The sequence below is a fragment of the Glycine max genome, chromosome 5 (genome assembly GCF_000004515.6).
Source record: "Glycine max cultivar Williams 82 chromosome 5, Glycine_max_v4.0, whole genome shotgun sequence".
Lineage (NCBI taxonomy): Eukaryota > Viridiplantae > Streptophyta > Magnoliopsida > Fabales > Fabaceae > Glycine > Glycine max.
The window spans coordinates 2,047,832-2,072,454 of record NC_038241.2 but is presented as its reverse complement, the minus strand read 5'-3'; the positions used below and the strand labels follow the sequence as shown (position 1 = coordinate 2,072,454).

Below are 24,623 nucleotides of genomic sequence, written 5' to 3'. Positions count from 1 at the left end.
AACATATTGTGAAAATTATAAAACTTCTACCTTGTTTAACATGTTAATCTTTATTTTATTTTATTTAGTTTTAAACGTTTATTACTAATCTATATATACTGTGCCATTTTTTTACTTTTTTTTTAAAAATCTAAATCTTGTATCAACTAAACTATAATAGAGTCCAAAAAAATTGACAAAACAAGATTAACACAAAGATTGAAGTTCTTAACATAGAAAATTAGAAATAATGCGTCAGTATAACTTATCTCAAATAAAAATAAGATTAAATTAGCAATCCATATCACAATTTTGTATGTACTCCATTTTTATTAAGAATAAGTTACACAACCCCACGAGATATTACTAATTAATTCGAGTTTTACAGAGAAAGTTGTTCAAGTTGAGTGAAGTAAGGACTTCGAAGGGCCTCCTGAAGCTTCTCATCAATATCATCATTCCACGAATCACGATATGTCTCCAAGTTGGCAAAAGCGTTCATTCCAGCTGATATGCACAACTCTTTCCTCCATTCTTCTGTCTTTGGGAATCCAACATTTTCTCCGTATTTGTCACAATACTGCAAAACACACTTAACTTTTAGTATATTGTATGTCACAAACCTTTGCATGCTTTAGCATATCACCAAACTCCTAATGAACTTACATCAAAGGCATCAACCACATGGGTGTAGCGTTTAGGAATGCCAGCTACTTCATTTGAATGATAGAACTCCTCGATGGATTCCATCATTTCCTCATATGATGGCAAAACTTTTTTCCCAGACAGTAGTTGCGCTATCCATTTTCCTTGGGACTCAAAGAAAGTGATCCCCAGGATCTGCAACATTCATCAACAAATATTACTACACTATTTATCAAATGTTTTTTTCTTAACCGTACGATTGATCAAAAGAAATGAATTATAAGTAACTAATTCAGAGTTTAGCCAACAAATAAGTAAAATCTAGTCAATAATTATTTTTGTCAAAAATTAAGATAATATTACATGAACAATTAATCTTAGTTCCAACACGTTAATCACTTGTATTCAATCACTTATTATAATATTTATTAATGTATTGACATAATTCAATTATAACTAAAATAATGCATGTTCTCATGAATAAATAAATAAAAAAAGTGTCCTACCTAAAATTACATATCTGATTCAGGGTAATTTACCTTTCGGGGGATGCCTACAAAAGAAAGTGAAGGAGCAAGTGATGGTGGGAAAGTGTGCTCATACAAAGGACCCACTCTGTTATCATCCACAACAACTATTCCTTTGGTGTCGAGAAAGGGGTAAGAATAATTGTACCTACATAGAAACCCATTGATTATGACTTATGAGGATACACAACACGCCAACACCCATTGTTATTTAAGTGGACCTTTGAAACAGTGAAATTTAAAATATTAGGCTTTCTTATTATATGTATGAGGCATGAAGAGTAAATTTGTGATCCCATAGATGTTACCCAGTGCAGTATAAAATAGTGTCAGCGATAATGTTGGAACCATCCGTGAAAATCACAGTCCCATCCTCTTGAAGGGTGTCTATCTGCACAATGTACCACATCTTGTAAGACTAGCAAAAATAGCAGTGAATTTTTTCTTGGTTTTAGAACTTCAAGATTAGCAAGTTATACCTGTGGACGAAGGTGAAAATTCTCGTTTTTGGATATGACTTTGGATAAACCCTCAAAAATGATAAGAGATTTCGAACTGAGGTGAACTTCCTTCGCTACTTTCACAAGTTCCATTGATATTTCTTGTCCACTTAAAAAATTTCCAACCACCACCACTATCTGTAGAAAACTTCTCATTTGAGGATAGCTTATTTAATGTTAAAAGGGACAACATTTTAAAATACGAAAGCTAAACAAGATCATTTCTCTCTGTTTAGCTATGAAGCATATATGCTTGCATTCTTAAGCTTCCACAAAACTTGTATGGCCATTTCTTATATAAAATCTCACTCTCTTTGAAGAAAAAATATATTTAATGGGTCATAGTCGTATACCTCCCCGCGGAATGGCTCTGAAGACCTGTAAATATGACTGTGCATTTGTTTTCTTTTCCATGTGTCCATTCCTGAGCATCAATCACGGGAATGGAATTAGTTTATTATACATGAACTTGAAATGCATATGATTTTCATTTGCATGAAATATAAGGACGAGTGGATTCTTTTTCCTTTCTTTTGGTGAGGAAAAACACCCTCATTCATGTGTGTGTGTGCGCGAGTGAGACACAGAGATCCAGAAACAAAGTGATGTCCACCTACCTTGAATGCAGGGCAATCTAGGATTAGAGAAATGGCCAGTGGCCACAACCACTGCGTCAAAGACTTGTTCAACTTCCTCCTCACTCTTGTTCTCTTTGCTTCTAACAACCCATTTCAAATCCTCACTAGGGACACCATAATTTAATGGTCCTACATAATGCACCTTTGTATTGAGCTTGATCATCTCACTCAACTTAAACCATTCACAAAAGTCCTTAAGGTAGAGAAGGAACTCTGTATGGCTTGGAAACCTCCTTGTGTCTCTACCTTTCTTGACTAAAAAGGGGAAATCAGTTGACCCCATGATCTCTCTGGGAGACATGAACCTTAAAGACTCATAGATGCTGCTATGCACCTTTAGCCAAGGGTCTCTTCCTAAGGGATCCTCCTCTTGTACATTTGGGTCATATAGCCATTGACCTCCAATATCATGGTTCTGCTCCAACACAACCACCTTGTGACCTTCTTTTCTCAGCTCCCTCGCTGCCAATAGCCCCGAGGGTCCAGCTCCAATTACACACACATTCTTGGACTGGTTTGTTTCGGAAGCCATGGTTTGTTTGACAGGGATGGATTACATAAGTGGTAGAAGATACAGATTGCACTTGTTTAAATATTTATATGTATAATTACTCATATTTTTTTGTGAAATAGAATATTGTAACTTCACACCAATTCAAGATACGGATTATTTCTTATTACACTAGTATAGCTAAGCAAAGTAGTTGTTGGCCTTATTTTCTGACAGAGGGCTTGGATTCTTCATTGGAAAATATGAGAATTTGGAGGTTCAAAATGGGCCACCAGCAAGAACTAGCTGAAGTAGTTGGGCCATCCTGGGCCATGGACTACAAGCTAAGCCAAGGCCCAAGAACACGGCCCATTATGTGGAAAAACACGACACACATTCACCCTTAAAGCATAACCTCTGAATAATAATATAAAAAAAAAAAAACTTAAGAGCTAAAATTAGTTGTACAATTTTTAATCAAAAACTTTTTTGGTATTGATATTTAGATACCTAAATTTTACAAACATTCTCATTAATATCTTTTTTTTTCTATCACATCCTATCATTAATCTTATAAATTACTTATATTTCTTCTCTTTTATATATGTCTCTCAAGGTGTTTATATTCCCTTTAGGTGTCTAAATATATTTTTCAAAACTTTTTTTTATATGGCAGAGATGTTATTTCATGAGTCACGTTTTCGTTTTCGTGCTATTACCCTTCCTCAACACAATCACTAACCCCGGAAGAAGATCTACAATACAATTTCAAGAACACCTTCATGAATCCAACAATAAAAGTTAATGGCTAAAAGGTACTACATCCAATAAGCCGGTATAAATTCATTGATCACCTTTTCATAATTCAACAATTTCATTACATAAAAAATCTGTCTTGAAGTTTATGCAAGCAATGATTTGTTTCATGGTGCTTTCTTTTCTTTTCTTTTTTCAGAACCGTACTTGTCCTTTTGTAAATGAAAAAAAGATTGACATCTACGACTTTTTCCCATTTTATGAATGAGAGTTTGAATAAGTTGACATGATCACTATTCCTTTGTCCATAAAGGAGACATCTCTATCACTTTTTTTATTCAATAAGATTTAACATTTGTTTAGGTTTAGTGCGAATACCAACATCTCGTGGCCTATTTGTTTAAGATTAATCCAGATTATTGGTGCGTTATTCGTTTCCCGCTGCGGACAGTGAACAAGTGTTTGCGTTTAGAAGCTTAAAACTAAACAAAACTTTTTACGTCATTTTTAAGTTAGCTCTTACGACTTAGATTTATCTTTGTTTATTTATGTGTTAATTATTGTTTAGAGTCTCTATTACAAAAAATTTCAAACATTACTTCAAGCGAATGGTTTGGAGATATAATAAATTGATGAAGGAAAGGTGGTATCTATTAATTTCTAATGCTATGTTTGGCTGTGAGAAAAGAAATAAAATAGGTGAAAATTTAATAGGAAGGAGAAAAATGGAATTTTGGAATGTTTGGTTTGAGAGAAAAAAGATTAAAAAGAAATAATAGTGATTCTTAAAATTTGTAGGAAGCAATTAATTTGTACTTATATAAGGAGTTTTTAAAAGTCATTCACTCTACTATGAGAAGAGCAGTCTAACTTAAAAGAGAGAGTAATAAATTAAGTAACAGATTTTTTTTAATAAACAAAACAAAATTTTGATGAAACTACTCAAACTGAACACAATTTGTCTCAAATATTCAAGACGGCAGAACAATTATAACATCTCATGTCAAGAAAATTGAAACAAAATAGGCATATGCCTTTGTTAAAGGAGAAAGAAAGTAACCAAAATGAATATTCCAAATAGCACAAACCAATAAATCCGAAATCCTATATCCAGGGCCGTCGAAGACATTTTTGGGATCCGGAGCAAAAATTAAAAAAAAGATTTATAAACAATAAAAACTTATTTCATAAATAATTCATGGACAAAAAATTTTCATGTATTTATTAAAAAGTTGACTAAAATAAAGTTAATAATTATTTTTTTAGATATTTTAAAAGTTGTGAGCCCCTCAAAATGAGGATTGTGAGGTTGATCACCTTGTACATGTGTCAGAAATGGCACTGACTGTATCAAATGATTCCAATAGCACACAAAATGCAAATTCATGAGATCCACCACCCAAAGTAAAACAGGGCCTCAAAGTGAGCTTGTGTCCAGTGTCAACCCACACTCGTATGTCTGCTCTGCAACCAAGAACCATACCAGCCTAGAAATGTAACCCTAGCTCGTTAAAATTGGTGCAGTACCACCATGGCTTGTACTTTCTTCAAATGTGGATTCCACTTTCAACAAGCACCCATGCATGCCACCACTCCTTTATACTCTTACAAATGAACCACGGTGAGCATTATTCAATATACGTGCAAGAATTACAACAGGCCAGATTTTGTTGTCGATTTTGTCATCCAAGATACAGAAGCAAAATCAGCTTTGTGTGTCTTAAGTCTTAACATTCATATATGATTAAAGTTGATAAGCAAAAGTAAAGAAATTTCTTACTAAAAAATTTAAAGACTTCTAATTACTATAAAAAAATTACCTTTATCATTGTGTTTTCCATGCAAGTAAATGTAGAAGTGCTATAAACAAGAAATATCTTACAGTTCTTTTTTTTTTACTAAGTTAGTAATTATCAAATTTATATTTTTAAAAATTTAATAATATGGACTGCAGCATAAGTATGTCTTTTTTTTTTTTTTTGCATAAGCATTTTCCTTGTATATTGTAACTGGAGAATTTTAAAAATATACTTATATACTTATATTAAAATCATTCCGCCACAGTATGTGTCGTGCATATCGTTTGGCCCACTTTTTTAATTTATTTTTTACCTATTTACTTCTGTCTCTCCTTTTCTGCACTGTATTTTATAAGGCAACTTTGATGGGGACAGAAATCCTTCCATCCAGTCATAGTGAATAACAAAACCCCCTATTATTGCCTATTAACTGTTGGTACAGGATATTAGGGCGTTAGGCTAAATTATTGATAGCTTTTAAAAGATTTTGTTTGATTTCTCAAACACTCAATTAAATAATATAAATATTATTAAAATATAAAAGTGAAAAATGACGATTGATTGGAGTTTGGACCCTCATGAACAATAGTCTTCCTTTGGTAGAATTTAGTTAGAAAGAAAATTGAGGATATGAAGAGAAGTTAAAAAATTTAGTGGTAATCTCTATAACTCATACCTCTGATTCTACTTTAATTTGATTTATTTATTTATTTTATTTTCATCATCTCTATAAAACCAAACATTAACCTTGACATAATACAATTTGTATGCAAATTTTATTTAAAATTTCTCTCATTTAGAAGTAAAATAAAAATAAGTTAAAATATATTTTTTCGTTTTCATAAATATAAAAATATTTGAAATTTATTTTTATAAAAATTTTAGTACATTTTCCGTACTGACAAAAACATTTATTATTTTTAGTGTTGATGTTTGAACATAAGATAATGACTTTTTATATTAAATGTATATAATATAATCAATGTAAATATGATATTCTTTTATATTCATTATATATATAATTAATGTAAAAAAAATCATGTAAATAAGTTTGAATGTTTAAATCTTATTCTAAATAAAAAAATAATACATTTTAATTTTGTGAAAACAAAAAATATATCAAAAATCTTGGATGAAGCAATTCTAAATATTTTAACAAATAAATTATTAAAGAAGCAAGAAAATGTTATGTTCATTTGTTTTTCAAGGAACTTAACTAGTTAGTGTTGTTAGATACTCGTGAAGGGTGATATCGAGGCGATGTCAGATTGCGTTGCTCATATAGGAAAGGAAAGGATTAAAAAGTATGCAAACATGAATAAGTTATGTTTTAGTTTGTGTTTGCTGGAGTGCAAAGAAAACAAATAAAAGTGTAAAAAAGAAAAAAATAATAAATATAAGAGTGAAAAGTCATACATTACTACAGATTTTGGAAGGTTATATATACTGAGTTTGAATCCAGTCTCTTATTAAATTGTCTTATAGAACAATTATCATACAAATTAAAAATGCCGATAAAAATCACATACTATACTAATGATTATCAAAGAATTTTCTAGCGGTCATAAACAGATATAAAAAATATTTACGCCAAAACAAAAAATAATCACATTTATAAGGCTGGACTTATCCCACATTATTAAATTTTTAGGAATTATATAAATGCAGAAGTGTTTTAAAAATTCTATATTTGACCATTTTAATAATTCACCCTTAAAAAGTTCACCTAAATTTTTCTTTCCAAAATCCTTAGCACCAAATATTATACGTGTGAGGAGTTTTTTAAGTACAAAGAAAGAGTTATCAATCATTTAATTATAATTTATTGTGTAGGATAAGTTTATTAATTTTTATAAAATTATCTTAAAAGTTATATAAATAATAATTTATAATAAAATGAAAATGTAAAACTATTTTACATTTTCTATGTATCACCATTAAACTCTTTTAAGTATGTTATTTTTAGAAAAATAATAACATATTATAGACTTAAATGTGTTTTATTTTCAAAAATTAATTAATTTCAATTTAATCTTTATAAAATATTTACGAAGATATTTGATTTATTTAAAGTATTAATTAAAAAATTATTTAAAGTACTCGTAAAATTTTTCATATAATGTTATTTGATTATATATTGTTATGTATAGTAACTTATTGAGTTTTATAATACATAACTTAAAATTCATATATAAAATTATTTCTTATTAATTATTAATGTAAAAATATTTTCAGTAACAATGTTTATAAATTAAACTTGAATGAAAATCATATTTTAATAAGTGAAACGTGTATTTTAATATTAATTTTAATTTTTAGCTTAATTATATTTTTAGTTCTTAAAAGTCAAGATAAACCTATTTTTGGTCTCATAAATTGAAAAAAAATCATTTTAATCCTATAAATTAATTTTAAAAATATTTTTTTTAGTTATTTAAATCCGGTGAGTTAACAAAAGTAATATGGTGGTTCGTGACACTTGAAAGCAAACTTATGTCTAATGTTGACAACACTATGTCACCACTTTTCATGACTTTCGTCAACATTGTTGATTAAAAAGGTAATTTTTAATATTAAGAGACCAAAATGATTTTTTCTCAATTCAGGAAATTAAAATTAAATTTATTCCAAATTTTGGGAGAAAAAATATAATTAAATCTTAATTTCTTTTATTGATAATTCAAACATAAATTGTCATGTATGTTAAGTTATTGATTTTCTTAATAATTATCTTAAAATTCATATTTAAAGATATTTTTTTATTGACTATATAAAAACCTCACATGATAATACATAAAAATTTATAAAGATCGAAATTTTGACGAATAAGACATGCAATTAAGTATATAATTATATTTTTTCACACACTAACACTTGATGCTTGTCACATTTATTAGTGTTGTGTTTGGATGAGAGGAGAGAGATATAAATAGATAAGAAATTGTGAGTTTCACAAGTCACACCTCTAACAACACTCTACTTTAACTCAAATATTTATCTTCTACTTTCATTTTTTCTATTTTTATCATTTTCAACCAAACTCCACATAAGAATCATCCAAAGTTAATTGAATAATATTTGAATTCTAAAAATTAAATTATATATTTTATACAATTTAGGTCAAGACTTGCATTATTTTTTTTTTTAAAATGTTATCTAATAATTCAAATTTTTAAAAGATTATGAAAAATATGAAATTTCTAACTTTAATAATTAAATATATCTTGTAATATTTTTTTTTGTCATTATGACGTTAATTTAAAGTACGGATCAATGATTAACTTTCATCGAGGAACCAAGCTAACCAATCATTTTTAGTGAGATCTTTTCTTTCAATCATATTTTTTCAAGCCATAATACTTGAACTTTTCATAAGAAGACCAAATCTAGTATCACTTGGATCAATGGATTGTTAATTTTATAAAACCTAACTAATCACTTTTAGTGAGACTTATCTTTCCAATCATGTTTTTCAAATTTCAAGGTTCAAACAAGATTGAGACTTTTCTTAAAAAGATCAAGTCTAATACCACTTGCTCAATAACCAGTTAATATTATAAAATATTTTTGGATGGGGAGATCTTGGATAACATGTTAATTTAACTTTTGCCATTTTTAAACTTTTATTACTAATCTATATATATTGTGTCAATTTGTACTTCTAAACTCTTACATGAACTTCGTCGCATTTTATGATCATTTGAATCAAACAATAAGAGTCCACAAATTTGGAGGAACCAAGGTTGAGATTATTGAGCCACAAAGATTGAAGTTCTCAACATAGAAATACAAGTAATCGCTAATTAATTTGAGTTTTACAGAGAAGGATCTTCAGGTTCAACTCCTAGTTGAGTGAAGTAAGGACTTCGAAGGGCTTCTTGAAGCTTCTCATCAATATCATCATTCCACGAATCACGATATGTCTCCAAGTTGATAAATAAGTTCACTACAGCTGATACACACAGATCTTTCCTCCATTCTTGTAACTTTGGGAGTCCTACATTTTCTGCGTATTTATCACAATACTGCAAAATAGGCTAAATTGTTATATTATATGTCACTAACATTTGCATGCCTTAGCATATACCAATCCACAAATAAACTTACATCAAAGCCTTCAATTTCATGGGTATAATGTTTAGGAATGCCAGCTTCTTCTTTTGAATGATAAAACTCCTTGATCGATTTCATCATTTCCTCATATGATGGCAAAGCCTTTTTCCCAGAAAGCAGTTGAGCTACCCATTTTCCTTGCGACTCAAAGAAAGGGAGCCCCAGGATCTGCACCACTCATCAACCAATGTTACTGCACAAATATTGTATGTTCTTTGTTAATACCAAAATAATTCAGGGTAACTTACTCTTCTGGGGATGCCTACAAGAGAAAGAGAAGGAGCAAGTGCTGGGGGGAACGTGTGTTCATACAAAGGACCCACTCTGTTATCATCCACAACAACCATTCCTTTGGTGTCAAGAAAGGGGAAGGAATAGGTGTACCTACACAGAATCCATTAAAATGCATAGATTATAACTTGAGGATTCACAACTAAAAGGACTAACATGGTTGGCACATATACATATATATGGTCCTTATTCACAACCCAAATTGTTTAAGTTGAGCTTTGAAACAATTTCAATTTAGAATATTAGACTTTTTTATTATATATATGAGGCATGAAGAGTGAAGTTGTGATCCCATATATGTTACCCAGTGCAGTATAAAATAGTGTCTGCGATAATGCTGGAGCCATCGTTGAAAATGACCGTCCCATCCTCTCGAAGGGTCTCTATCTTCACAATGTACCATATGTTGTGAGGTTAGCTAGCAAAAATAAGCATGAATATTTTTCTTAGGATTAGGACTTGAAAGATTAGGAAGTGATACCTGTGGACGAAGATGAAAGTTCTCGTGTTTGGATATGACTTTAGATAAACCCTCATAAATGTCAAGTGATTTTGAACTGAGGTGGAGTTCCTTCACTACTTTCACAAGTTCCATTGATATTTCTTGTCCACTAAAAGAATTTCCAACCACCACCACTATCTGTACTAAACTTCTCATAATCAGTAAGTTTGAGGAGTGATTATTTAATGTTAAAAGGGACAACATTTCAAAATACGAAAGCTAAACAATATTTCTCTCTGTTTAGCTATGATGCATAATATACTTGCATTCTTAAAGCTTCTACAAAACTTGTATTGCTATCTCTTGACATAAAAACCTCACTCACTTAGAAGAAAAAATATACTTAAATGGGTCATATTCATATACCTCCCCACGGAATGGCTCTGGCGACCTGTAAATGTGACTGTGCATTTGTTTCCTTTTCCATATGGCCATTCCTGAGCATCAATGACAGAAATAAAGTTAGTTTATACAGGAGATGGAGTTTCAAATGTGTATGATATTCACATCGTTTTTCTTTTGCATGAAATATATAGATGAGTGGATTTATTTTTCCTTTTCTTTTGGTGAGAAAAAACAAAAACTCTTCATTCATGTATCTATACAGAGAATTACTTGGTTATTGTTAAAAACAAGATCAATAAATAAATACTACTATATTAAGATTGAAAAGTTCTTAAAATGAGTACTATTTGCATGTTTGTCTAATATATTGAGCCAGAGAGACAGGAAGTTTAGTTTGTAAGTGTAATCTTATGATGTGTTTGTGAGTGGGAGAGAGGAGATCTAAGAAAAAAGTGATTTTTTCATCAATTGAATTTTTTTACTACATATCACATCTGGTCTAAAACTACCTTGAATGCATGGCAATCTGGGGTTAGAGTAATGGCCAGTGGCAACAACCACAGCGTCAAACACTTGTTCAACTTCCTCCTCGCTGTTCTTGTCTTTGCTTCTAACAACCCATTTCAAATCCTCACTAGGGACACCATAATTTAATGGTCCCACATAATGCACCTTTGTATTGAACTTGATCATGTCTCTCAACTCAAACCATTCACAAAAGTCCTTAAGGTAGAGAAGGAGCTCTCTATGACTAGGAAACCTCCTTGGATCTCTACCTTTCTTGACTAAAAAGGGGAAATCAGTGAAGCCCATGACCTCTCTGGGGGACATGAGCCTTAAAGACTCATAGATGCTGCTATGCACCTTTAGCCAAGGGTCTCTTCCCAAAGGGTCCTCCTCTTGTACATTTGGGTTATATAGCCATTGACCTCCAATATCATGGTTCTGCTCCAACACAACCACCTTATGACCTTCTCTTTTCAGCTCCCTCGCTGCCACTAGCCCTGATGGTCCAGCTCCAATTACACACACATTCTTGGACTGGTTTGTTTCGGAAACCATGGTTTGTTTCACTAGGATGGACGTACTATATAAGTGGCACAAGATAGAGGTATTGTGTGAATATTGGAAAAATGAGTAAAGGGTGACGCCGTGACGGGGAGTTTTATAGCCCAAATTTTATTTTTTTTTTCACGTAGAATAATTGATTGGAGAATCACGTGGGATAAATGGAGAAACTTTAGAATGAATTAGTCGATTTGAGAAAACTTTTCTTTTAATAAAAAACACGACTACAGTACAGACTTGCATATTCTTGAATATTAGGTATGGTATAGTTGAAATCAAGGTTATCAAACCGAAGAGTTTATACAGACTCATTTCATAGATTCGACTCGTAAGAGCCTACTTCATATAAAAATAATAACAAAATATTTATAAATAACATACTAATTAAATATTTCAACAATATAATAAAGCAAAGTAGTAAATCATAAAATTCATAATATTTAAATAATTAAGTCTAATAATAATACATCACTAATAGACAATAACTTGTAGAGATTATAATAACGGTAGATCATTCTCGAATTTAATGTTATCAAAGAACAAGAGTTTGATATTATCAAATGTGAGAATTTTGTATTTGAGAATAACATACTAAATGAAAATATGTTAAATGTTAAACACATAAAAAAACAATAAAAAATAACTTATATTTTGATTTAATTTTCTTAACTTACTAATTCGTTGACTTGATAGTAAACTCAAGAGTCTACCAAGTTTACTTAGAGTTTATCCAGAGTCTACCGAGTCTACTTAGAGTAAACTCATAAGAGTTAACGAGTTAATTTGAGAGTTTGATAACCATGGTTGGAATTGTTATGTAATGACATATGTCTTTGCATTACAAGCCTAATTCTATTTATATTTTTTACTAATAGTTTTCTTTTAATTAATGTGGATTTAATTGTAGAGAGAGACCTCAAGCTTGAGATTAAAAATGAAAATTTCAGCTTAATGATTAGACCGGCGTTGCTAAAGTTGTAGAATTTACAGCAACAAAACATGAAATTTGGGTAATTGAAGTTAGCTAAGAAGTTTCCGTGTGTTATACCAATTTTTATTTATTTATTTATGGGTGCCCCTACCTGTCATAATTTCTTGATTAACTGCAAGATACTACTTCAAGTCTTAACCATCCGGTTAAATTAAACATTACTTGTTAAATTACATTTATTCAAGCCAATTTAACGGAACTTGCAGTTTATGATATCTTTGGGTATCTTAAGTAAGCTTTCGGTGACTTGTCATGTTTGCATACTTCGGTGCTTAAATTTTATAGTTTTGGTTGAATTAGGAAATCAGTAGGAGAATTTCTCTGTATGAAAGGATCTGCAATGAGAGTGACTGCTCCATGGAAAATGGCTATGCCCAGATAATTTTTTTCCCCTAAAAAACAGTTTGAAGCACTTCAAAACAATTTGATGCAGTTCAACACAGTTCAGTTAGGTTCGGTTCAAGGGAACTGTTTTTTCAGTTCTTGAAAGTTCGGTTTGGTAACCCCTAGACTTGATGGCCTTATTTTATGACGGAGGGCTTGGATTCTGCCATTTGAGAAGATGAGAACTTGAAAGGTGAAATGGGCCACTAAAGGCAACTTCGACAATTACTTAAGGCATCCTATTTTTTACTTGTTGCCTGCCCAAAATTTATAAAGTATCTTACCCTTTTCATCTCACTCACTCTCTTCTTCTTCTTCTTCTTCTCTCCATCTTCCTCTTCACCTTCAAAATTTATAAAAATCTATACTGTTATTACTCACATTCCATATGCGATGTCTTGGGCCTAAAAAGAATGCACCTTCGTGAATCCCCTGGTTGTTGGAATGTTCTAAAGTGAAAAATTAGAAATACTCTTGAGTTGAGGACTATGGTCTATGGTGGAGAACGAATTGAAATAAGTGTTAAAATCAAACTTTGATTCTCACATACAAACTTAACTTAGGGTGAGTTGTTATCATAGCTACACCTTTCTTGCTATTATCCTCGGACATTAGCTATCCGTTGTTAAAAATATTAATATTCTTAGAAATAGAAAAGTATTGAAAGATCTCTTTAAAAAATTAGCAATGGTTAATTGTCTGGTTAAACGGACACGTATGCATAATGCACCTTTGCATAGCAATTTTGTTTTCTTCGATCTTAACAAAAAAACCTTTTCTTTTGAATAAGCACAAGATTCGTCCCAGAATTGCGTTTGGGTTAAGTGGCCGACAGTTGCAAACTTTAAAGTCTTTAAGTAATTCGTCATATCATATTTTTCGGGGAGCTAAAAGCTAGTGGACTAGTATTTTGGGCACATAATTGGTAAATAAATTTTATTTTAAGCAAATTCTAATTATAAATTAAACGTGCATGACAATTAAACGAATCTGTAGATCATACTTTTAGTGGAAGATCTTCTCAACGTCTCTATTGATTTCAATTGTCACATTTATGGTTCAAATAATCTCCCAACTAATACTTCTAATAAAGCATATAGTAAATTAATTAATTTTATTTTATAAATTAAAATCAACTTATATATTTTACCATTTTTTGTTTTAAAAAAATCTACTTTCTAATCTCCCCAAAAGTTAAAAATGAATTGAAGTTTGATTCAAATTAAAAGATAGTGAGACTTATCACGTCACTAGTTAGAAAAAAGTATGTTTAAATATTATTGAGGAGCACAAAAGATTTTTACTTCTAAGGAAATAAATTCTTCCATTCATTTGGTGTCTTTAGGATGTTTAAAAAGGATACTGGAATAAGGAGGCACCCAAATATTACAGTAGGGTGTGAATAATATGTTTGAACTACCATTAAAAATTTACCTATAGGATAATTTTAAACAGTTTCATCCACTAATTCAACTGATTTCTAGGCATCAAGAGATCTTCATGAAAGGGGTTGTCCAATAAATAAGAAAAATGATGTCTGAATGATTTGAACCAACACGCATAGGAAATATGAGAGTTCATATTAGATCCTTAATAACTTGTGTCAATCATTTTGTGTCTTGTAATTTGAAAACACTTATAAAAATTAACTAAAGCACATTCCCAACCCTTATCTAAATATAGTTGAAGCAGATAAGCTAATTTGAATTTTTTTTATGGTTTAAATATATTTTTCATTTCTGTAAGTTAGTATTTTTTTTTTATTTTTGATTGTCATAAATTCATTTTTCTAATTTTAATTCATGTACGTTGTCGCTTTTATAATTTGATTCTTAAGATATTTTATTTATTTTTAGTCTTTGTAAATTTATATATTTTTTTAAATTTTAGTCAAGTTTATGAAAACTACAAATAAAAAAAATTAAAATCTTAAAGGATCTAAAATTGAAAAATATAACTTTATAAGGACTTAAAATGAGAAAAAAAAAACTTATAAGAACCAAAATAAAAAAAAACGTTAATTTACAGGAATTAAAATTAAAAGAATAAAAAGAAAACAAAAATGAAAAATGTTTAACTTAGAGACTTTTCTTTTATTGACCATTTCAATGATTGAACTTTTTCTTAACGTGTAAAAGTGATCATTTATGACAAAGAAAATGAACTTTAAGACTAATTCAAAGTTCTCGTATATATAATGGAATCATACAATACTTGACATGAGATTGATCTTCTAAAAAATAAGACTTTTTTTATACAAAAAAGCTAATTCATTTGAAACCTTGTTGATTTACTTTTTTTCGTGTTAAAAAGATAACTTTACTCCTTATTATTTTTCCTATAATTAAATATTTGTAAAGAAAATATCTAAACTAAATCATAGTCTTGTAGAATTTAGACAGAGTAACGATAACATAAATTAAGTGTCACGTATATATATATATATATATATATATATATATATATATATATATATATAATGTTAGTGTTTTTTAATTTTTGAACTTTTATTATTATATATATTGTTTCCATTTACACTTCTTTTTTATCAACTTTGTTGCATTTCATTTCAACCAAACTGTTTTATCGAGTTCAGAAGTTTGGACGAATCAAATATCGCGCCAAGATTGAGAATATTGAGTCACAAAGATAAAAGTTTTAGCATAGAAATACAAGTGATTACTAATTAATTTGAGTTTTGCAAAGAAGGATCCTCAAGTTCAACTCCAAGTTGAGTGAAGTAAGGACTTTGAAGGGCCTCCTGGAGCTTCTCATCATCATTCCACGAATCACGATATGTCTCCAAGTTGACACAAGAGTTCACTAAGGATAATATGCATAACTCTTTCCTCCATTCTTGTAACTTTGGGAGTCCTACATATTTTGCGCTTTTGTCACAATACTGCAAAACAAATTAAATTGTTATATTATATGCCACTAACCTTTGCATGCTTTAGCAGATACCAAATCCCAAGTAAACTTACTTCAAAGCCTATAGCTCCAATTTCATGGGTGAAACGTTTAGGAATGCCAACTACTTCTTTTGAATGATAAAACTCCTCGATGGATTTCATCATTTCCTCACATGATGGCAAAGCTTTTTTCCCAGAAAGCAGTTGAGCTATCCATTTTCCTTGCGACTCAAAGAAAGGGAGTCCCAGGATCTGCACAACTCATCAATCAATATTTGTTTAATATATACATCCTTTAGTATAAGAAAATTTACAATTCACGCATAATCTTCAACCAACTGTTTGGTATTTATCAAATATACAAAATTTCATTACAACTAAAATATTCTACGCTTTGGTGAATATATAAATGTATGAAGTGCCATACCTAAAATTACAGATCTAATTTAGGGTAATTACCTTTTTGGGGATGCCTATAAAAGAAAGAGGGGGAGCAAGTAATGGGGGTAAAGTATGTTCATACAGAGGACCCACTCTGTTATCATCCACAACAACCATTCCTTTGGTGTCAAGAAAGGGAAAGGAATAGTTGTACCTACACATAATCCATTGAAACCCTTCAATTATGAGGATTCACAACTAGTTAACTTTAAAGGGATTGGCATAATTGGGCATATATATACATATGGTCCTCATTAAAATCTCGAATCCTAAGGTCATAATTATTCAACCCCAACTGATTTTATGTTGATTTAAAACAGTGAAATTTAGAATATTTGACTTTCTTATTATATGTATGAGGCATGAATTAATTGTGAATTTGTGATGCCATAAATGTTTAATTAATCTTTTGCCAACTTGATTTTGTGGTGATACGGGATATTACCCAGTACAGTACAAAATAGTGTCTGCAATAATGATGGAACCATCCATGAAAATGGCACTCCCATCCTCTTCAAGGGTGTCTATATTCACAGTGTACCAAATTTTGTGAAGCTAGCAAAAATAGCAGTGAATCTTTTTTTTTTTTGGGATTAGAACTTAAAAGATCGAATTGGAAGTGATACCTGCGGATGAAGGTGAAAGTTCTCGTGTTTGGATATGACTTTAGATAAACCCTAAGTAATGGTGTACCTCCTTCGCTGCTTTCACAAGCTCCATCGATATTTCTTGTCCACTATAAGAATTTCCAACCACCACCACTATCTGTAGAAAACTTCTCATACTAAGTACGTTGGAGGAGTGTTTATTTAATGTTAAAAAGGGACAACATATCAAAATACGAAAGCTAAACAATATCATTTCTCTCTGTTTAGCTATGAATTATGATGCATATATATAAACTCGCGTTCTAAATATTCAACAGAACATGTATAGCCATCACTTACCTCCCCGCGGAATGGCTCTGGAGACCTGTAAATGTGACTGTGCATTTGTTTTCTTCTCCATGTGTCCATTCCTGAGCATCAACCAACAACAACAACAACAACGCCTTATCCCACTAGGTGGGGTCGACTACATGGATCAACTTCCGCCATAATGTTCTATCAAGTATTCCTGAGCATCAACCACGGGAATAAAATTAGTTTATTATACATGAGCTTGAAAATGAAATGTATATGTATATGATATATTCATATCCTTTTCATTTTCATGAAATATATGGATCAGTGGATTTCTTTTTTCTTTTGTTTTGTTGAGAAAATGCAAGTGAAAGTTCACCTACCTTGCATGCAGGGAAATCTAGGCTTAGAGTGATGGCCGGTTGCCACAACCACAGCGTCAAACACTTGTTCAACTTCCTCTCTTTTCTTCTCTTTGCTTCGAACAACCCATTTCAAATCCTCACTAGGGACACCATAATTTAATGGTCCCACATAAAGCACCTTTGTGTTGAACTTGATCATCTCTCTCAACATAAACCATTCATATATAGATGCTGCTATGCACCTTAATTTAGCCAAGGGTCTCTTCCCAAAGGGTCCTCCTCTTGTACATTTGGGTCATATAGCCATTGACCTCCAATATCATGGTTCTGCTCCAACACAACCACCTTATGACCTTCTCTTTTCAGCTCCCTTGCTGCCACTAGCCCCGATGGTCCAGATCCAATCACACACACATTCTTCGACTGGTTTGTCTCGAAAACAGTAAGTTATGATTTTAAATATTTATCACTTCATTCTTTGTAATTTTAAATATTTACTGATTTTTTTTTTTAATTTTTATTGTAATTATGATTTTTAAATATCGAATTAGTAAGTTTAAAAATATCTTAACTGGATATTTGCTAAAAATAAATTAAAATATAAAAATTAATTACATATTTATTAAACTAATTAAACTTCAATTTTAAATTAATGTATTCTAATTATTCAGTTTGATTTAACTAGTTTATATACTTTCTTATTGTGTAACAAAAGTTTATGATAAAATTTTGATAAAATTCATCCAATGTTAGAAGAAAAAAATGAAAATTGAAATAAATAAAGGATTTAACTTTAATATATTGTTGATATAAACATTTTTATATTATTAATTGATTAAAAATTACTTTAAATATATAGAATTTTTAAAGTAATTATTACATAATGTAAAAAAAAGTAAAAAAAAGTAAAATAATAAAAAGGTCTTACACCCTGCATTGATTATCATATTTTTACTACCTTCGACTTCGAGTACTAGATTAAGAAGAAATTAGTGGTTCATATATTGGTGCAGAATCACATTATGACTAGTCACTAGTGCCTGAACATATAATGGGTGAATATTTTATTAGAAGGGATACAGAATATTAAGATCTTTGATGGGGGAGGACTATCATTTCTATTGAAATGTTACAATATTATTAATCGTCTTGTATACTCTATTAAATTAATGTTATAAGTAAGAATAACGATATTGGAAGATATTGCATTTTTTATTTTATACACATAAAGTAATTGTATAAAATTTTATTTTTAAATTTTTAATATATTACGAACTGTAATTTTATTATTTTTAATTTTAAATTTACTAATTTACTATTAATATTCTAAGTATTTAAAAAAATTAAAATTTACGTAGATGCTTATAATTTTTAATATATTACGAAGAGTCATTTTCATCGCATCATTTATCATTTTTTGTCACTTTTTCTCTTTTTATTTTTTCTTTCCACGTCGTACTGTCTAAAAATGGAATGTAACTTACGTTTGTTTTTGTTATTTTCCGTTGCAACACTCTATGTGGACTATATATATAGCTAATAACTGATAACACGCTGCTATAGATGACGGGAAATAGCTAAACAGAATATTAAAAGTAAAAATAAGTGGTTGAGGATTCCAATATTAATGAGTTCTTGGTAAGAAATAAATTTTATTGGAAAGAAAATGCATATTTGTGTGTCTTTACGAATGAAAATTTATTATCATTTATGATAGGACAATTTCATATCAATACCATATTAAAAAAATAAGAGTATTGTCATGTCGTGTTCACAATTTAATATGCTGGCTTGTAATTATAATGCAAGATTTAATACAAGTAAAATCTAATCAAATAGTAAAAATATTCCTCATGATTATGATTTATGATGTAATTACAAAATCGGTTGTGTAGATCAGTTGATCATTAGGTGAGGTTTGAGTTTTAAAGATAGCATTTGTCATGAATCAAAACACTACTGTGAATAAAGTAACGTACTTTATGCGTGCATACATATATCATTACAAGAACACCAGAAAAGTGTATATATGCAATGCATGAGTGGCACGTGTAGAACATGCACGTACGCGAAAAAAATGATATAGAAACATAAGAAATAAAAAAAATGTTGTAACGTCTGGTTTATGAATCTTAACATTTGAGCGAAACTATGGACATAAATAGTTATCAAAAGATGACTTTAATGGCATTATAAATAAATAAATGAACGATGTATAGATGGAGTAATATATATATATATATACTTGGAGGCGTTTAATATAAAGTTTTGAATGCAAACGAAAGGGTACGTAAGGATATGTAAAGATGATGGATGTTGACGTGCCTTCTTCCATGGCTGGTCCAATGTGACGATGCAATGATATTGCATGGTTAGGGTGGTTTGCGTACAGAGCGTTATTCCTTATGGTGGGACTCTCTTTTTCTCTCTCGAAGGTTACTTTCTCGCAACAAACGCGCTTTTGTTCGCAGGAAACGCCACCTCATACAACAAAAACAACACCTCAACCCCTTTTCAGTTTGCATCCAACCATTTCTGACTCAGAATTTCGCAAACTATTCCTTTGCTAGGTTCTTTCTTGCATGCTCTCCTTTTAAGAATAATCACAGAGATTATTAAAACAAGGTATGCAAATGCAACAACCATGCATTCTCTTTTGCCTGCTTTGCCACTTGTTTTCTGCTCATAATTTATCTATGGTCGTGTCAGGGTGTCTGTTTTGTTTATTTTCTTTTTTCTCTCCTCGTTAAATGAATGCCATGATGATCAATGACAAAGGAAATCTCGTTAAGGATACGTAGTGTGATGATGATGATAATCTTGAATATGTCATAGGATCCAACGTTTCAAGGGATTATTATATTATTCACTCCTGTGATCAGATCGTAACCATGGTGGTTAAGAGTTAATTTATTGGGTTTAATGGGTCTCTGTGAGATAATTTTGTTCGGTTTCTAATTTAACTTCTATTTTTTCCTTCTCGTCTTCTCTATCCACACGGTTCTGTTATGCTGTTTTACTGTTGGTCTGAAATCTGAATCAATTTGTGATGTATGGTCCTGCTTTTGTAGCATCTCTAGATTTTTCTTCCTTTTAAAATCAAAGTTGTTGGTGCCTTGGTGGTGTTGCATTCATGTGATTGACTCTGTATCCTGCCTTGGACATTCCTTCAAACTCTTTTTTCACCATTGAAGTAATCTATAATTAGTTGTGTATCAAAGGTGAAATTCATTTCACACACTTTTATGGTGTAAAATTTATCATTGAACTGAAAGATAGATATAATATTGTCTGCAATCTCCTAGTCATGGAATTGAATGATGGTCACAACTCACAATCAGTAATTGTTGTAAAACCATGTATTGAGGTTATTGTCTATCTCATGGTAGTGTTGGACAAATCCTTCAAGGTGTGTCACTTCATTGTTTTGTTTCATAAATTCACTCAATCTAGAGCACTTTACAAAATGAGCCAATACCATTATCTTAGTAACATTGAGAGTTTATTTGTCCCTATTTTTCTATATTAAATCTAAATTGTTGGGTAGCTACTAATACAGTAATACCTCTTTTATTGTGTGAAGTAATGCACCATATTGCAAAGATTTTAATTATTTCCATTCATTCTACATGATTAGCAACCCTTCATTCAAGGCTTTATATCCTGTGGATCTAATTCTTGTTGGAGGCTAGGCATGGTATTTGCACATTCAAGTTTTTAATTCTCCTCTTTGAAATGTTTTCATGTCCCTGAACACTTGGTGTGTGTCAAGATAACCTAGATTGGAGGAAAAAGTTGTACACATTTCATGTTGCTTTGGCCAGCATTTACTCCCTTTCCCTCTACATCTCTAAAAGGACTCTTGTCTGTTGCAGGGGTCTCTGAATTGTTGCTACATCCTTCATCAAAGTGATGGCAGAGGAAAGTGATGTTAACCAGTTAAAGTCTGAGAAAATTGAGCCTGAAGATGTTGATGAAAAAGCAAATCCTAATGAGAGATTAACCATCACAAAAGTTCCACCAAAGAGTCTTTCGCGTTATCTTAGTCCTCGAAAAAGTTCCTGCCATGATCTTTGCAAATATGGCATCCCACATGAAGCCAAACCATGGAGTCCAACACAGAAAAGGGTTACCAAAAAGGAAAGAAAAACCAAAGTTCCACAAGAGATGACTTCTTTGGAAGGTACAAAGAAATCAGGAAGCAGTTCAAAGCCTTCTCAAACTTCAAAAATTGAAAAGGCCAATATTCCTGTTGACACCAAGGAAGTAACATATGAAAAAACAGTCACGTCAGGGAAAAACTCACCACCTTATGAAGAAACACATGTTTCCTCGGAACATAACAACAGTGACCTAAAGCAAGAACAGTCTGAGCCATCTCTCCCAGTGAAGGAATCTGCCGAGAGTCAAACAAAAAGGGAAATAGTAAAAAATAAGAGCCCTTCTGATTCAAGCAGCAGAAAGAAAACTGAAAGCAGAAGCAAACAGAAAAAGACATCTTTAACTGGAGTCAAGGAAAAACCAACTCCACCAAGTCTTCCCTTGTCTCCAAAACACAATGTCAAGAAATCTCAAAGCCTAAGCTCCAAGAGTTTCATGAACATGGCAAGAGAGTCCTCTCTGAAACCTCAAGACAATGTTGAAGAAGTCACACCTGAACTAGCCAGCAGTGACAATTTACCAGACAATATCTTGCATGTCACTGAACCTGCCTCAGCAAATTCATCTGAGGACCCTACTGTGGCTTGTGATGCAACTAGGTTGTCTTCACCCTCGCCTTCATCATCAGAGGAAAAAAGCTTGAAGCATACCAATGAAAAAACTGGCAAGTCTGCAGTGTCTGCATCTTCAAGGAAGGGTCTTGGATCTGTGGCTGGGAACAAAGAGAAGGTAAATACGCGTAGTGTTTCACGATCGCCATCGGTATCATCATATGTTTCCTCTTCCGTGTCTTCCCTTCGGAAACAAAACAATGCTACATCTAAGTCCAACAATAGAATACATCATCATCAAGGTGAAAATGTGAAGATGGGGTACAAAATCAGGCCAAAAATGAGCACCAAAGTTGGGGCAGCTAATAAAGCTGTTGTTACAGCCCGAAAATTGAATTTTAGGAGAGGAAAAGTGATTGAACTTCAGCCTCAGTGCAACAACGTTCCAAGGAGACTCAAATTCAAGCCGACACGCATTCTTGGTGATGACATGAGGAAAGACATAAATGTTGCTAGAAAAAAGACCATTGTGGATAATAAAGTTGGTGGTGATGGTGAGGTAAATGCTGCTACTACAAAATCAGAGAAAGATGTGGCCAAACTCCAAACTGTGGAAGGAAGTAAAAGGAGAATTGTCGGGAGGAAGGTTGGTGGGGATAGGAGCAAGATACAGGGTTCAAAATCAGGTTCTGATGAGAAAGTTGTCTTGAGACATCAAAAAGTGGAAGGGAAGAAACAAAATCCTCGTTTGTATAATAATGTGATTGAAGAGACCGCAAGCATGCTTACTGAGCTAAGGAAGAGCAAGGTCAAGGCTCTAGTTGGTGCATTTGAAACCGTGATATCTCTTGATTCTCTTAGAGAGGCCACTGCCACGGAAGTAAGCACAATTTGTTGAGTTACCTAATACTTGTTCTGTATTCAACTTCAACATGCATATAACTGTGTTATAGAGTGATAATTTACACATGGGACAAAGAGGAAGACGTGGTTATGAAAGTAACTTTGGTCTTAAGCCTTGGCCTTTGTGAAACTGCAACTGTTAGTGGTTTGGATTTTTTTGGCCAATGTTGTTAATGGTCTTTCCTGTATTTTACTGTTTTCCTTTGGTGTCATTGAGATTTGGGGAATGAGACCGATTTCACTGGAGTGTGTTGAGATGTTAGGCTTTTTTTTTTGACAGAGGCTATTGTTAATGATATAGCATTTCTGCTTTGAATTATCTGGATATGTGATAACTCTTATGCTAACACCATTATGCTTGTGTTGAGTGCCCATTGTGTATTTATTTATGATTCTGGGACCTCTTTCTTTCTCTCGCTTGGTTTGCCATCCTTAGAAGACTTTCTACTGAAGTTGAAAAGAAGAGAAGAGGGGATATTTGAAAAGGAGAGTGAACGAAAAAGTGAGTATCACTATTAGGACAAAACTATCTTGTTAGTTGTTAATTGTTATAGGTACTTTTGTCTTGGTTTTTCATAAAAACAAGCGTAACGGTTATGGCACGTTATATCTTCATTGGTAACTTAATACACTTCCATGTTTTCATTAGACTATAACACAAAAAACACATCAAAGAGCACCTAAGTCTTGTCCTTACTTATTACTACTATGACCTACGCATTCAAAAAGATCAAAAGAAGAAAAGAAAAAGAACAGATTTTCAATGCAACTTAAAAGGAATCCAAATGTAAGAAGAAAGCAAGAGTAGAGTTTTCAAAGGGCAAGCAAGATTTTTGTTCATATTGTTTTAGATTCTACTTTGATATCAAGGTAAAAAGTTGTATTATTCATAAAACATTTTTACGACACTTCCTTATAACTCATTTTTCTCTCTTTTCTTCTTATTTGTATAAAAATTTGTCCAAAAACTGATGTACAAATGCAGTTACTTTAAAGTAAACATACTCATTATTCTTCATCATCATCAACTCTCTTTCTCTTATACCCATAATGATAATGCGACGTAATTTTCGATAAAAGGAAAGCTTGTTTACATATTTCAAGGGATTTGGGATTTTTGTGATTTTGTTTCAATTTCTGAATCGGTATGTTATGGGAACTTTGCAAGTCACATCATTGAGAAGCTCCTCTTTCTAGTTCTTTCTCCTCGTGTCGTGTGTCAAATGTCCCCATGTGATGGTATTGTAACTAGCAAAATTTGCTAATATGCAAGCAATGATACCACCACTTGGGAACGAGAATATAGAATAACAAAATAAATTTCGTGATTCTAATTATAAAATGTTTATAAGGAAAATGC

The 24,623-nt window shown here is 31.6% G+C and overlaps 3 protein-coding genes and 1 pseudogene across 3 annotated transcripts; 1 reads left to right on the top strand and 3 right to left on the bottom strand.

Moving 5' to 3' along the window:
• Window positions 1–244: 244 nt before the first annotated feature.
• LOC100818066 (flavin-containing monooxygenase FMO GS-OX-like 8) lies at window positions 245–3,007 on the bottom strand. Its single transcript, XM_003524634.4, has 7 exons — window positions 2,269–3,007; window positions 2,005–2,075; window positions 1,631–1,789; window positions 1,460–1,542; window positions 1,164–1,299; window positions 646–819; window positions 245–559 (listed from the first exon to the last, which is right to left on the bottom strand). The coding sequence occupies exons 1-7, from the start codon at window positions 2,819–2,821 to the stop codon at window positions 362–364; spliced, it is 1,374 nt and encodes a 457-aa protein (XP_003524682.1). The 5' UTR covers window positions 2,822–3,007; the 3' UTR covers window positions 245–361.
• A 5,998-nt stretch (window positions 3,008–9,005) lies between these two features.
• Window positions 9,006–11,722, bottom strand: LOC100817010 (flavin-binding monooxygenase family protein). Its single transcript, NM_001255407.2, has 7 exons — window positions 11,095–11,722; window positions 10,607–10,677; window positions 10,220–10,378; window positions 10,043–10,125; window positions 9,696–9,831; window positions 9,442–9,615; window positions 9,006–9,359 (listed from the first exon to the last, which is right to left on the bottom strand). Exons 1-7 carry the CDS (start codon window positions 11,645–11,647, stop codon window positions 9,150–9,152), a joined length of 1,386 nt encoding a protein of 461 aa, NP_001242336.2. The 5' UTR covers window positions 11,648–11,722; the 3' UTR covers window positions 9,006–9,149.
• A 3,842-nt stretch (window positions 11,723–15,564) lies between these two features.
• Window positions 15,565–21,007, bottom strand: LOC100783350 (flavin-containing monooxygenase FMO GS-OX-like 8; annotated as a pseudogene).
• On the top strand, window positions 20,075–23,662 carry LOC102660235 (uncharacterized). Its single transcript, XM_006579464.4, has 2 exons — window positions 20,075–20,273; window positions 21,524–23,662. Exon 2 carries the CDS (start codon window positions 21,561–21,563, stop codon window positions 23,256–23,258), a length of 1,698 nt encoding a protein of 565 aa, XP_006579527.1. The 5' UTR covers window positions 20,075–20,273; window positions 21,524–21,560; the 3' UTR covers window positions 23,259–23,662.
• The last annotated feature ends 961 nt before the right edge of the window (window positions 23,663–24,623 follow it).

Bases quoted from the DNA above. Each gene is read 5' to 3' on its own strand.
- LOC100817010 (NM_001255407.2), bottom strand. From the start codon at position 11,647: ATGGTTTCCGAAACAAACCAGTCCAAGAATGTGTGTGTAATTGGAGCT. The intron at 10,678-11,094 runs GTAGTTTTAGAC...ATTGATGCTCAG, and splicing joins CAGATTGCCATGCATTCAAG to GAATGGCCATATGGAAAAGG. The intron at 10,379-10,606 runs GTATATGAATAT...AGTTTAGTACAG, and splicing joins CAGAGCCATTCCGTGGGGAG to ATAGTGGTGGTGGTTGGAAA.
- LOC102660235 (XM_006579464.4), top strand. From the start codon at position 21,561: ATGGCAGAGGAAAGTGATGTTAACCAGTTAAAGTCTGAGAAAATTGAG.
- LOC100818066 (XM_003524634.4), bottom strand. From the start codon at position 2,821: ATGGCTTCCGAAACAAACCAGTCCAAGAATGTGTGTGTAATTGGAGCT. The intron at 1,790-2,004 runs GTATACGACTAT...AGTTTTCTACAG, and splicing joins CAGAGCCATTCCGCGGGGAG to ATAGTGGTGGTGGTTGGAAA. The intron at 820-1,163 runs GTAAATTACCCT...TGAATGTTGCAG, and splicing joins TTGTAGGCATCCCCCGAAAG to ATCCTGGGGATCACTTTCTT.